This window comes from Labrus bergylta, chromosome 4 (genome assembly GCF_963930695.1).
Source record: "Labrus bergylta chromosome 4, fLabBer1.1, whole genome shotgun sequence".
NCBI classification, from domain to species: Eukaryota; Metazoa; Chordata; class Actinopteri; order Labriformes; family Labridae; genus Labrus; species Labrus bergylta.
In genome coordinates, this window is record NC_089198.1 from 30,979,752 (window position 1) to 30,993,663 (window position 13,912).

General features: G+C 42.6%; 1 protein-coding gene across 6 annotated transcripts in view; it reads right to left on the reverse strand.

Annotated features, from left to right (window-relative positions):
* astn1 (astrotactin 1) overlaps positions 1-13,912 on the reverse strand; it is a 415,934-nt gene that overhangs the window by 323,021 nt on the left and 79,001 nt on the right. For 4 of the 6 annotated variants that reach the window (XM_065954366.1, XM_065954365.1, XM_065954364.1 and 1 more), the window contains exon 3: positions 161-438. In XM_065954366.1, the coding sequence (XP_065810438.1) occupies positions 161-438 (278 nt within the window). The remainder of the gene's footprint in view (positions 1-160; positions 439-13,912) is intronic. The other 2 variants (XM_065954367.1, XM_020629148.3) reach the window with 1 other exon arrangement.

Here is a 13,912-nt window from a genome sequence, read left to right on the forward strand (position 1 = left end):
CAACATGTTCTGATAGATAAGAAGTTTTTTAATCTTCAGCTTCAAAATTGAGTAAATTAGAAAAGGTGTTGCCAGCTGAAATTGTAGACAAATCAGTTGCAATCCATTTACTCTCAGCTACTGCATGTGTTGGGGTTTAGTATTTCTGATTACATCTCACCCACATCCACCCAAACCCTGCTTGTACCCATCTAGAATCGGTGTTTCCCGAATGCTTAGGGTGCCGCTGGAGTTCGGGCCCTGACCCCTGGAGTTCCTCAGGCTCTCTCTGGCCTGGCCCCCCATCAGCACGGAGGGGATGTAGTGGATCTCATTAGCTGCCTCAGCACTGGCGCTCTTCTGGGGCTGAGGGATGCGGCGGCGTTTACACCAGCGCCTGCGGGTGTAGAGGATCAGGACCAGGCACAGGATGGACAGCAGAAGGGCGATCATCCCGCCCTGAGGGGAGGAGGGTGGCATTTGGAGGGTAGTCAGAAAGAACACGGGGGGGTAGAGGGGAGAGAGAGAGAGAGAGAAGAGAGTCAAAGGGGAGAACATATTGAGAGAATTGTGCCAAGTGGAATACTGATCAAAGTCAAAGCTGTGATGCCAACAGCACAATTTGAAAAATGTTGTAGATGCAATTTAGTGAACGCTACTTGGAGAGTTTTTTTTTTCAGTGGAAGGGGCGCCTCATGCTACCGTGTGTGTTCATTTCACCTTGAAACATCGCACAATGATTTCAGAACACGGCTCTAGGCTGATCTCTGGTAATCTGTAATCAAATCAAATCAAGTATCAACTGTACTGAAATCACTGAGATCAACGGCAACATTCTTGAAGAAATGACAAGCTGATTTTTCAGAAACCTTTTTTTTTGTTCATTGTTTGCAAATTGTACAAATAGATTTTTGATGCAAGTCTGCAGCAGTGCTGTTACAAGCCCCGCTGTCAGTCCATCTTCTTAGAACCCACATGTTAGTGTCCCAGTGTGGGATTTTTAACGCGTTTTAGTAACGCAGAAAAGGGGCAGGACATATAAACCAACAGCAGGAGATTCACATAGGCCACATCAAGCCACGCACACACACTTCACTCTGCTTTGACCTTTAACCTCACCGTTGTCTCTCCCCTGGTATACCTCCTACTGTATGTCAGCTCAACAATGGAACAACCACCACCTCTGTGGGTTCACATTGCAGGACGAGGCATACTAGGGGCATACATTTCCGTTCTTGGACTGGCACTGCATAAAGGACTTTAGATCAATAATGTGTGCAGCCTAAAGAGGCAGTCAGTCAGCTTGGCTTATCGCAGACTTTGTGAATTATTAAAGAACTCCAGTGTGTCATCAAGTCCACCATTTGGCGCCACCAAAAAAAACAAAACCTGAACTTTTCAATGGTCCACATCCATAATTCACCCGACCACTGGATCAGCCGCCCCAAGTGCCAAAACTATTTCTTAGTCGGGGACAGTAAGTTTATTTATTGTCCACTGTTTGACTTCCAGTTTTCTGGTATAGCCACGACTACATGCTGGGGCGGCTGAGGATCAGTGTTAGAGCCGGTCGTCTCTCAACTGCGAGGTCGGGGGTTCGATCCCCAGCTCCTGCAGCAACATGTCCGATGTGTCCTTGGGAAAGACACTTAACCCCAAGTTACTCCTTCTGCTTCTTCGGTTGTGTATGAATGTGCATGAATGGGAATAGGCAACACTGATGGCCACTTTACACAGCTGCCTCTACCATCAAGGTGTGACCAGCAGTGTAAAAACACTTTGAGCAGTCAGAAGATTACAGTAGTTAGTGTATAAAAGGCAGTTATTTTGATCTCATGATTGTCTTTGTAACAAACAATAACCACGATTGTGCTTTGCAAGAGACGGTCTTTGTTCTGTTCTTGATGCTTTAGAAAGCACTGTATTTCAAGATAATTCTAGGTTATCACAACTCATTTGATTTGTTATGGACTATATGATTAGTAATGATTAAATCATAGCTCCTTGCTGAAGTAATTGTAGAGATTTTGAAACACAGATCAATACTATGATTAGCTAATGACAGGGTAAGAAACACAGCGTAGTCTGCCTTCTTTATTTGATGAAGAAACTATTTTGAGTTTGTTTGCCTTTGGTTTATCCCAAACAAGTTTTTTTTTTGTTTGAAACCTGAATGATAGTCTGCCTGCTCGTCTCTCAGGGAAAAGTTATAGAGAAAAAAACTCACAGCCTGCAAAAACACGAGAGACAATAGTCAAATATGACTTTGAATATCAGCTTGTATTTGTACTCCAGGAAGCATTGATACCAGACGACTGGGTCGGGTTACATGACCACTTTCATTTGACTCTGTGTCTTTGTGATTTTAATGAATCGTGAGCGGGGGTTTGTGGGGTTGAGGGATGTGGCAGCATCCACACCAGCACCTGAGGGACAGAGGATCAAGCTTGGGCACGAGATGGACAGATGAAGGGCGCTGAGCCTGCCCCGAGGACAGGTTAGCAGGCGGGACGGAGACACAATCAGACAGAAAGCAGAGAGAGCGAGAACGGGAGAGAGAGAGAGTCAAAGAGGGGGCAGAAAAAAAAGAAGAGTCAGAGAATCCAGCCAAGAAGCAGGATATGGATCAAAGTCAAGGCGATGGACGGTTTGAAATATCAGACCATATCTCCTCCATGCAGATAACTCGACAGCTCTGACTGTCCCTATTGACTGAAAGGCGTCAAATTAAAGCAGTGACAGGAAGAATAAAAAGATAGCATGCAGACATGACTGTAAGGAGACATCTTTTGACATGTACTGTACGTTCATGTGATCAATTCTTTGTGGCTTATCTTGATGCTGCCCAGATGGAAACCAAAATCAAATTCTGACACACCGTGCAGTTTGGAAAATGCCAGAAAGCGTTATGGAAATGTCAAGGTGACAGCAGTGATTTGCCACTGAAGACGAATATAAAAAAAAGCAAATCCCTCTCAGTCGGAAAATTACATACCCTCTAAGAATTAGAAGAGAAACACTCGGTAGGTTCTCTCTCCAGCTAGAAATGTACAAATGTTTCAGTCTCTGCTGCTCAAAACAATCAAACATTGTTTTCTTTTCCCTTCATATCATCATTTGACTTAAGACTGTGTAAATTATCATAAAGAAGACACCGGTTGAAAAGCATTATTCTAACAAAACAGCAGAGGAAAAACACGTTTCATGTGTGAGGAGGAAAGAGAAAAAAATAAATAAGAAAAAAATATGCTTAAAGTTAAACTGTGTCGGCTCAGTCAAACAAAGCAGAGCTATGAAAAAGATAAGCCAGAATGATGAAATGAATTACAGATTGTAATCAGTCATTTACATAAAACAAATCCTCCATTCAAACATATTAGGAATTCTCAGGCTGCATGAAAATGAGAGTTTCGGTGCCTCAGATTAATTTAAATTGGCAAAAGTAGCGCTCCATTTGCATAAGTTGTTTGCTTAATCTGCATAGTCAAGGACATTAACAACTGACACCATGATATGGGGCACTTATGCAGAAAAATCTGCATGCACAGTGGTCAGAAAGGAGACCGCAGTAATTTGGTTTGGAATGATTCAGCCCTCACTGAAAGTCACCGAGTCTCCTTTTCAAACTCAAATACTTCTTTAACTATTCATCAACTGGTCAGCGAAGGCCACGGCATGGCATTTGGATATACAGCTGTGCAGCTCGTTCTAGTACCATCTAGTACCAACTCCATCACTCGAGGAGTTTGCAATCCTGCTAGCAACATGTGCGGTAGTTGAGCTCTCAGCCTGCTGAGGGAAATTCAGGTTTACACTCTGTTATTGAGAGACATGCTTCTCACACAGATAGACCCAAAATACACACACATGCACAAACAGGCTCTGTGGACATGCATTAGTGGAGAGATGACAGAGTCGGGCTGTTACACACTGCTACGTGCCAAAGCTGTTGGGGGCTCAGTGCCTTGCTCAAGGGCACCTCACCAGTACTTGGGAAGTGACCTGGCACATCTCAAGCTACCAGACCACCTTCCATATTTTGGTCCGCACAAGGACTTTAAACCTCGACCCTCCAGTTCCCAACTCAAGTTCCTACAGACTGAGATACTGCTGCCTATTGTTTGTTTACTTCACAGTATACCATTGTTTTTTACAACATGCATGGTTATGATCTAATGAGGGAAAAAAGCTCTTAAAAAGTGGCGCAGCCAGCCTGGTCCACTATGTATCCCAGCATGCTTTGCACAGCGAAGCAGCGACTTGCAATACACAATGAATTAGTGTGAATTACCAATCATGTTAGGTAGCATGAAGTGTGTAATGGGGAGGCTGCACTTGGGATTCATGACGGCGCTGCTTGTCTCAGCATTTTATACTGGTATATTGTCGCACCGGTATACAAGATGCAGCTCATGAAAAAATGTATATTAGTGGGCGCAGATGGCTTAAGGGTAAGGTGGTGCCCCGTGTGTTGATGCAAAAGCCCTCCGAACAGGGGGGCCCGGGTTCAAGTCAGACCTGTGGCTCCTGTCCTGCATGTCCTTCCACTTCTCTCTCTTCCTGATTTCTGTCCTTTCAATTAGAAGCAATTTAAAGAGATTTTAAAAGTGCTTCTTGTGCACCATATTTTACAGTACGATCTCAAAGAACCATTGTGGAGGGATAGACTCCCATGAATTAAAATCTAAAGACTCAACGCATCAAACTGACAGCAGCTGCATCCAAGTCACCCGTGTGTGACAAGGCCACCTGAGTCGACATCTGTATTGATTCAAAGGAAGAGCAAATGTATCTCATCAATGGTGGCAATCTTTTGAACGTATTTGTTAGTTTGATTAAGTGAACTGAGTTAGCTTTATAATGTTATAATAACTTGTTAAGTGACATGTGCAAGGACTTTGCTTATTATGCTAGTTTGTCTAGATGGAGTTTTAATGTGATGATGATATATCTATGACTGGAAAAGCAGTTACATTTGGTTCTTATTGATAATAAAAATGATCAAATACTGAGTGGAGGTAAGGAATTTTCCAAATTTAACATCTGAGCATTTAAATATCTATGTACTGAATTGCAGATTGAACGTAAAGTAGGGCCATTACTTCACATATCTCTGAGCAAACTGGAGCGAGATGTCAAACGTGAAGCACTCCAAATGGTTCTCAATCAAATCTACCGCAGTGACAAATGTAATTCAAACCCATCAAGCTGCATTAGTGCCCGTGCGCAGAGGAGCCTAATATAGACGATATGGAAAAACTGTTCAATGTCAGACATTACTTGGAATCAAAGTGAGGACTAAGTGGACTGTGTCCTCTTATAGAGCCAATAAAACCAAACCACACATCACGGCATGCCAGCGCTCCAGCCCCGTAATCCACTTACTAACGGATGAGGATGATGTTCTAATGGCACCAGTGCTCCTCATGACTTACACTGCTGTCATGTAAGTCCTGGACGGAGGAGAGAAGCCATGGCCTTTCTCCCTCTGACAGAGCGGGGCTGGTATTAGAGCTGAGCTATCAATCTGTCACTTTGTCTCTGTATGCACGGCATTAAGGAGCAGGAGGGCTGGAAGATCCAGATTATCTGACAGCTTCAAGATAGCACAAGGAAGTTTCTTTCTTAATATAATAAACGTTATCATCGCCAAAGGGCTGCAGATTGGATGAGATATCAAGTTAGAGTATTGGTAATGGAGACTGACAGTTTTCATGCACTGATTTATCTCATTCATTTGTTCTGACACTAAGGCCTAGTCCACATGGAGGTGGGTAGTTTTGAAAATGTGGCAGACCTAACCAAACTAGTGCTGGTGTTAACGTTGCAAACTGGACTTTTTTTTTAACATGTTTACATGTACATACACAGTTACTAACCCACTATGTTAAAGGAAGCATATGTGATTTTTCACACTGAAATGTAGCAGAGTATATCCTCTGAAAATAACTCTGTGAGTCATGACTGTCTACAATGGGTGTAACACCCGAGTCCCACTGTCTGTGAAGTTTTCCGAGTTTTCCGAGTCCTATCTTCAGTTTGTTTACATCGCCAGGACGGCTGGCCGGCTCCTCCCCTCGAGTATAAAAGTTGTTTAATTGAGGGACTAGAGAAAAGAAGAATAACATACTGAACTCACTGCTTAACTGTGTTTCTAGATCACGCTCATTTCAGGTAAATTTACATGCAGTGTGAAGATACGAGCATAATAAAGATCGCTAGCATTAGCATGCTAACACAACAATGCAGCGCAAGTTGTTTTGGTTTCATGCTGGTGCTCAAGGGCGACATCTGCTGGATCAAAAAAAAATTGCATTTTCTTCCTGATGCCTGAATTGACTATGGAGCTCACTGCTGCTTCAACACTCCGACGAGACAAACGCCGCCACCAATGTCAGCGGTTTAGAACGAGAACCAGTCAGACTTTGGGGGGAAGGACAATTGTAATAATGAAATGGTCATTGTAGAGGAATGGGGAGAAAATTTTCAGCTGTCAAGGACATTGTTGTTGACTTGGCATGTTCCTGACAGCCACAGCCCGTCTCCTGAGCGTGCCACCAGTATGATGTGTGTACAGCTGATCATGGCTGTGCTCACGTTCCAGAAACAGAGCCAGTGGGCATGGGGGGTTAGTGAGTGGACGGGATTATTTTGTTCAACGAAGGAAAACCTTCAGTTTAAAAACCTACCCTCCAACGTGTTGTCTCGACCTAACTCTTGCAGCCATGTTTCACACTGTCCAAGGATAATACAATGATATAAAACATAATGAGACCTACATTAAAATGTAATGACACTTGAGCTCTATGCAACACAGTTTATGTTCCAGAGTTGATTTCGACATTGAACAAATGTGAAAGTCACCAACCCATTTCACACATGTCATACGCATTCCTCTGTACAGGAAATGAGTATTAATGACAGATATGGTTTGAGTCATTGGGTTTAATTTGATGTATTTCATAAAGCTAATATAGCATGGCACTATGATGCTGTTTGAGTCGGTGTGGTGGGAAGGCACTAATGTGAAACTGCATAACATCATTCATCATGTAAGTATTTGTTCTCTAGGATTAAAACAAAGTCAAGGTTTTTAGTAACAGAACAGAAATCCAATTAAAGATTTGATTCATGTAGTGCAGCTTTCCATGTTAGAGCCTCAGTGTATGACGTTTTTATGAGACTATGATACAATGTACAAATAGTAATTTGATACAGTTTTCCTGAAGGAGGCCATTATAAGAGCCGACCGAGGTCAAACCAAATCGAAATTGGTGTCGTTTGATTAGAAGAGACTTGTCAAACTGCTAAACTATACATGCATGTAATTTTTTTTTTTTCGTATTGTCATAATCGTCATGGTCACAAGCTCTTCTCCAACTACATGAGAACCTATTATCTCCATAGAGAATCAGGCAATAAAAGCCATGCACCAGAAAGAGATGAGACGGCATCACTGCAGCTGTGGATCAGTGGGAGAGTCGGTCGACCTTCAACGGGAAGGTCGGGGTGTTCGATCCCCAGCTCCTGCAGCCACATGCCACCTTGAGCGAGAGACACTTAACCCCAAGTTGCTCCCTCTGCTTCATCGGCGACGTATAAATGTGTATGAACGGATTAGCTGATGGACTCTTTATTCAGCAGCCTCTATCATCAGTGTGTGAATGTGTAGGTGTGACCTCCAGTGTAAAAGAGCTTTGAGTAGTCAGGTAGAGCGCGATACAAGCTCAAAGTCCATTTAGCATTTAAGTAAACACAAGCTTTTCAGCTTCGGCATTTGTATGAATTTTATTAGCTGTAGCTCCAGTGTTTGGCTTATATTAGGACATCTGCTCAGTCATGAATACAAAAATAACATTAAACTGAATGATGCATTCCAAAACACTTTTGTTTAGTCTTGAGAAACTGACTGTGCAGTTTTATTGTTGACTTTGTTTCTATTCAATGATGCACATGTACATTTTCTATTTCTTTGTTGATGCATGTATCAATTACTTTGTCTAACATAGAAAATATGTCGTAATGGTGTTTATTTTTATTTTGTACTGAGTATGAAGTTACTTTCCAATTACATCTCAAAAATCTCCCTTTGTTTCCTGTCTCTTCCATGTTGGATTATTCTCTCGCTTGAATCTGGCTTCCTTCCACCTTCCACATTTAAATGCTTTTTGTGAATGTATGTTCATGTATTCACAATTTGGCACAAATGTTAAAGATGTTAAAAAGACTCTCATTTCCCAAAGTTTCCTCCATTCAGTCAAAACCTCATTAATTCTGTTGTTCAGGTGAGACTAATTCATTCGAGACAAGTTAACAATCGGCGGCAAATTAAACATGTTTCTACGAATCCTCCAGAATTGGAAACATACTCTTGAATTCATGGAAAATAACAGATGCGTGTTGAGCATTTAAACTACATGATATTTAATCAAAGATGGTGTTGGGTATTTGAGTTCAGATGAGACAGCACTCTCTGAAAGGCCCCTCTATCAGGCACATGTGGACTCCCAGCTGCTCCGTCTTTGTACCATCCCTCACCTTACTTCTGAAAATCTAACGACATGCAGTCTTCCTTTTTTCTCGCAGGATGTAGAGGACAGCTTCTTTCTAAAAGAAAGCATCGCTGCTCGCCTCACTCCTGATTAGCATTTATGGATTAAATGAAGGTGGCGCTCGAAAGATGTTCCTTTCTTCTTCAGAGGAGCTAGTGGCCGTGAAGCGAAACATTACCAGCAGGTATGGCAGCGGAATGAAAATGGAGAAAAATCATTAAAGAGGATTCTGACATAGTCAAAGCTGCATCTGCATTTTGTGTTTTCTTATGTCCCTTCTTTCAGTCCAGGCTTTCCGCGTAGGAAATTAAATTGAGGCTAAAAGTTCATTGTTCATTTTTCTTTCACTACAAAGGCGACGTGGCGTCCCATGCATTTCTAAAGGGACAATAAACCAGCAGAGCAGCGTGTTACTTTTCAGCTGCTGTGCAAGTCTGGTTTATTAAAAAAACACGCCGTCTGCTTTGTGAGACACCGGCCTGCACTAGAATCCCAACACAGAGCGGAAATGATTTGATGCTGATGCCATATCAAGTCTGTGTGACTCTTCCTGTTTGCTTGTTGAGACACAGCTGGAGGCGCAGCGCAGACGGAAGAGCAGGAAGAATCATTGATGACACAAGTCACACTGTACGTCACACATGTCATGTTGAGGTGGTTTGTTTCTGTTGGCTCAGAGTTTTTAATGCCGCTCTAACAGTTACAACATTACTCCCTGTAGATCATGTTTCCTTTATGTTAAGATCCATTACTGTAGGTCATAAAGACTGGTGATATGTAGTAGTGATGTAAGATTAGTGCAGTACCTGTTAGCTCAGCTAAAAGATAATATTTAATCCCCCATTCACTGAAAAAATAAGGAAACAGGAGCATTCATGTAAAAATAAAATACCCCAAAAATAGGAAAATAGGACTTTTTTTTGGACTGGGGCGGCCCAACTGGGGCACTGACCTGTGCAGGGGTGGCCTGAGGTTTGTGTACACACAGCTGAATGAAGAGCATTTATTAACCCCTTCTGTCTGCACTCATCACATCGACATTTAAATAACACAAGATAATGTCAACATGTATATCTTCTAAGCTTCATTCTTCAAGTCCTCAAAAACATTTGTTTGCACTAATCACAATTTGAAGTCCATCAAAAACAGCAAAAAAAAACATATGCACACTGAAAACTATGAGCTGCCTGTTGCAAACACATCCTCAATAGTGGATTTCAACATCTGACAAAGCAAATAGCCAATCATAGTTAAGGATTTTGGGGTGGCACCTGGGGTGGCCAGTAAGATTCCAAAGGGGGGCCCATGCCACGTCTACCTACCCCTCTGGCCACACCCCTGGTGTTGGTCATTCACCACTAGATTCAGATTCAGATTCAGATTCAGATTTTTTATTGTCCCACAAGGGGACATTTGTGTTGAAACAGGAGCACACAGAAGACAAGAAACACAAGGACACAGCAAAATATAAAAGTAAATAAAAACAGCACAATAAAATCGATCAAGAGCCCATACCGGAATGGAAATTCAAGTTATTAAAGTGCAAAGTGGAGGTGTGCAAATGTGCAATTCAAGTGCAAAAAAGAGCAACAAATAGCCAATTGTTGTTTAACATATTCATTTCACTTGGTAATAATGAGACCTTGATAGCCCGATATAAGATTACTGAGTTTGTCCATATAAGTGTCAACTTGAAGTAATTTGGGGCATCGCTAGTTGGTTTTGAATGGTTTTGTGGCCTTGTATAATTGGTAAACTCATTGATTCACAACAACACCGTTATGTATGTTGTTACAAGTAAATGGTTAATGGACTTGAGCGTGTATATCACTTTTCTAGTCTTCTGAATACTCAAGCGCTTTATACACTGCAGGTCACACCTTTTTTTTTTTGCCTCTGCAGCATTGTTCAAAGACCGATCTGTCTTATTTCAGAGAACCTTTGAAATAACACAAGTCCTTTGTTTCATTGTTAGGAAAAACATTACCAAGTGCACCTTTAATGAAATACAGTCTCTGCCTCTTCCCTGCTTAAACGCTGACTTTCATTCTGTTGTTGTGCTTGTTGAAACCAACCAATGTTGCTCTGTTGTGATGCATCAGAGATTCTGCAGCACAACAAACCGACCGGGCACTTTGGCCGTGTGCCGCTCTCACAGCCCACGGGGAAGCTATGGATTGGTTTGTTTCGCTCGGCAGGCTTTTTTAAAAACACGCCAAGCTGTGCTGCTCAGAGAAGCTCTGGAGGCTGAGACTCAGCCGAGGCTCCTGCTTTACAAGTGGTTCGGGGTCGCATTGATTCAAGGTTTATACGATCAATGCTATCAACACGGGTTTAGGAGGGTCACCACATGAATGTCAATATCCTGCCAGCTGAGCTGTGTCACAATGACCATCTCCTCCCGTTAACTGAATGATGACATCAGTGTGAAGATATCATCCCTGTAGACATGTTGATGGATAGAATAATTGTGATTTAAAGACACTTTGACATTAATGGAATTGGGGATTTGGAATTTAACATTGGTTAAACTAAAGGAGCAATATGTAACTCTGACACCTAGCGTTTAAAATTGGTACTGCAGTCCAAATTCAACACATTGGAGAGAGCTTTTTTGTGGTTTTTGTTCCTCATCACCTTCATTTCTTCCCCCATATGTCATCAAAGCTTTGCTGTATGTCTGCAGGAGGTGTAACACTCATCATCTCTGGGCACACAAGAAAGGCAGAGTTAAATCTAGATTTAAAAGGTGCACTGATAGATCCACATGTGAACACAATCTACCAATTTTCAGCCCGCTCAGCTGACAAGCATGTCCTAAAAATTCAAGACGCATTGTGCCGATCTCAGACTCATATACATTACATGACCTGTTTCATGACGTGCGCACAAACGCTAGCGGACGTCCACACACACAGCAAGCTAACATGTCGGCAGTGTAGACGTGTGGTGCCAATCAGCAGAGGAGAGAAAGGTTTGACGTACAGGGGGATAAACACACACTGTAATTATGTTGCAGCTCAGAATTGACGTTCTCCAAACATATCAACCACCCCTTAGAGTCCAAGCGCCAAAGACCTTCTGTCAAGACTCATTTCCATGTTATCTATTGTAATAAATAACTCTCTTTATCCACTTGTTTCTGCTGATTGAGTAGAAGTTGGTAAAGCAGGCGCCCCATGAACAGACGCTGCAGTCCTCGATGCTCTTGTTTCCACTCACTATCTTGGCACTGTCTGCTATGTATAGTGTCCATCAGTACTAACTAATCCCAGTCATACACATTCATAGGCCACCTATGAAGCAGCGGGAGCAATTTGGGGTTAAGTGTCTTTCAGAAGGACACATCAGACATGTTGCTGCAGGAGCTGGGGATCAAACCCCCGACCTTCCAGTTCGGAGAGGTCCGACTCTACCAAGTGAGCCACATCTGTGTATAGCTGACCTGATTGACAGGTGGGCGCCATGTAACAGTTCATCTAGATGCTTAAAACTGGCCTCAGCTCCAGCTCTCAGCCTGTTGTCATAGTTTGTCTTCAAGTTAGGCTGAGACAGGATTTCCAGCATGGAGGCTGCTGCTGATGAGCCTCCAGAGCCCCCTGCAGGAACAGATGGGTGACTTCACTTAATATTTACCGTCCATGGCTGTTACGCACCATGAGGTTGCGAATGTTGTTGTTTTTTTTCCATCAAGTTGTCCTTGCTTCATCCATTTAAAAAAACTCACATGATATTTTTCTGGCTTCAGAGGAAAGTTTCCCCTCCCTGCTCATCGTCTTTGTGAGGACAGAATTGGAGAGATTAGCAGCTGCAGTCCAGTCGTGAACATTGGTTTGACAAAAGAGGTCACTTGAAGACGTCACTCTCGATGAGGGGAATTCTGATGAACATTTGTCATCTTAGTTAATAGACTTAAAGATTGGAAAATTGTCTGAAGAATAATTAAAGGCAAAAATAAGCTTAGCTGCAGCTCTACAAATATAAATCACTGATCGACTGAACACTGTCAACGTCGAGGAATCATTTCTTATTATTATTTTTGTTGCACACCCACAATCTTTCAAACTGTGTGTGTGAGGAAAGTGAATGTCACCGATATTTCACATATTCTTTTGAGGTCAAGCGAATAGAAATATTGGATTTCATCTAGAAAAGAGAAACTTCTGTTGAAGTCATCACTATATAACACAACCTGGGTCAATAGAAGTAATAAAGTGATTGGGGTGATCATTTACAACCACACACACACACACACACACACACACACACACACACACACACACACACACACACACACACACACACACACACACACACACACACACACACACACACACACACACACACACACACACACACACACACACACACACACACACACACACACACGCTCTGATTTAGTGTTGGGTTCCTCCTTAAAACCTACAGTATGTCTGTTTATGGTCCTACTTGAGGAGGCACTGAGCAGACTGAAACAAAGGAGCCGCCTGGCAGGGTTTTCTTCTCTTAACAGCGGACACCATACGGCTCGGACAGACTCCACTGCTCCTCACCTTTTGGGTTGAGTGAGCACAGTGAGGGGCTTTTTTTCACACTACTGATCCACAACAAACTTGTACCTCGAGGGCTTCCACTCAGCTGAGGTAGGAAAAGAGATCTGGCCATACTGCCCAAAATCTCCACAAGAACAGGCAATGTCTGTAATATTTGTAGTAATAATATTATAGTTGTGTTTTTAAAGCATGATTATTTTATTCTACTGTACTCTTTATACCTTAAAGGAGCAATATGTAACTCTGACACCTAGTGTTTAAAATGGGTACTGCAGTCCAAATTAAAAACATCAGAGAGAGCCGTCCCCCCTCCCCCCCCTCCTCTCTAGAGTGGAGGCTCACACAGGTCACCATGTGGTGGACACTGAAGCTTCAGTGTTTATCCAGCTCTGCATGGGTCTGTAAACCTTTCTGTGTTCTAACCTCTCTCCATTTTTCAAAAGCATCTCCAATATTGATCCTAGTTTGAGCACGTTTCTGCTTGTGGAGCTTATTAGAAACATGCAGAGGCTTCTTTTCAAGGTTTATTTTTAGGATCTGTCTGCCTTTATTTAGAGAAAGGACAGTGGATAGAGTCAGCAATAGCGGAGGGAGAGAGAGAGAGAGAGAGTGGGGAATGATATGCGGGAAAGGAGCCACAGGCCGGATTTTAACCTGGGCCTCTAGCTTGGGGGACAATAGTCTACGTACATGGGGCTACCAGTGCCCAATGTAGAGGCTTTTTAGTTTGAGTAAAATCAGTTATGTCTGAACCAGTTCTCTTGCCCATAGAGGCAACACCTGTTGGTTTGCCCTTTGACTGCCAAACTGAGGGGCGTCCAAAACGGC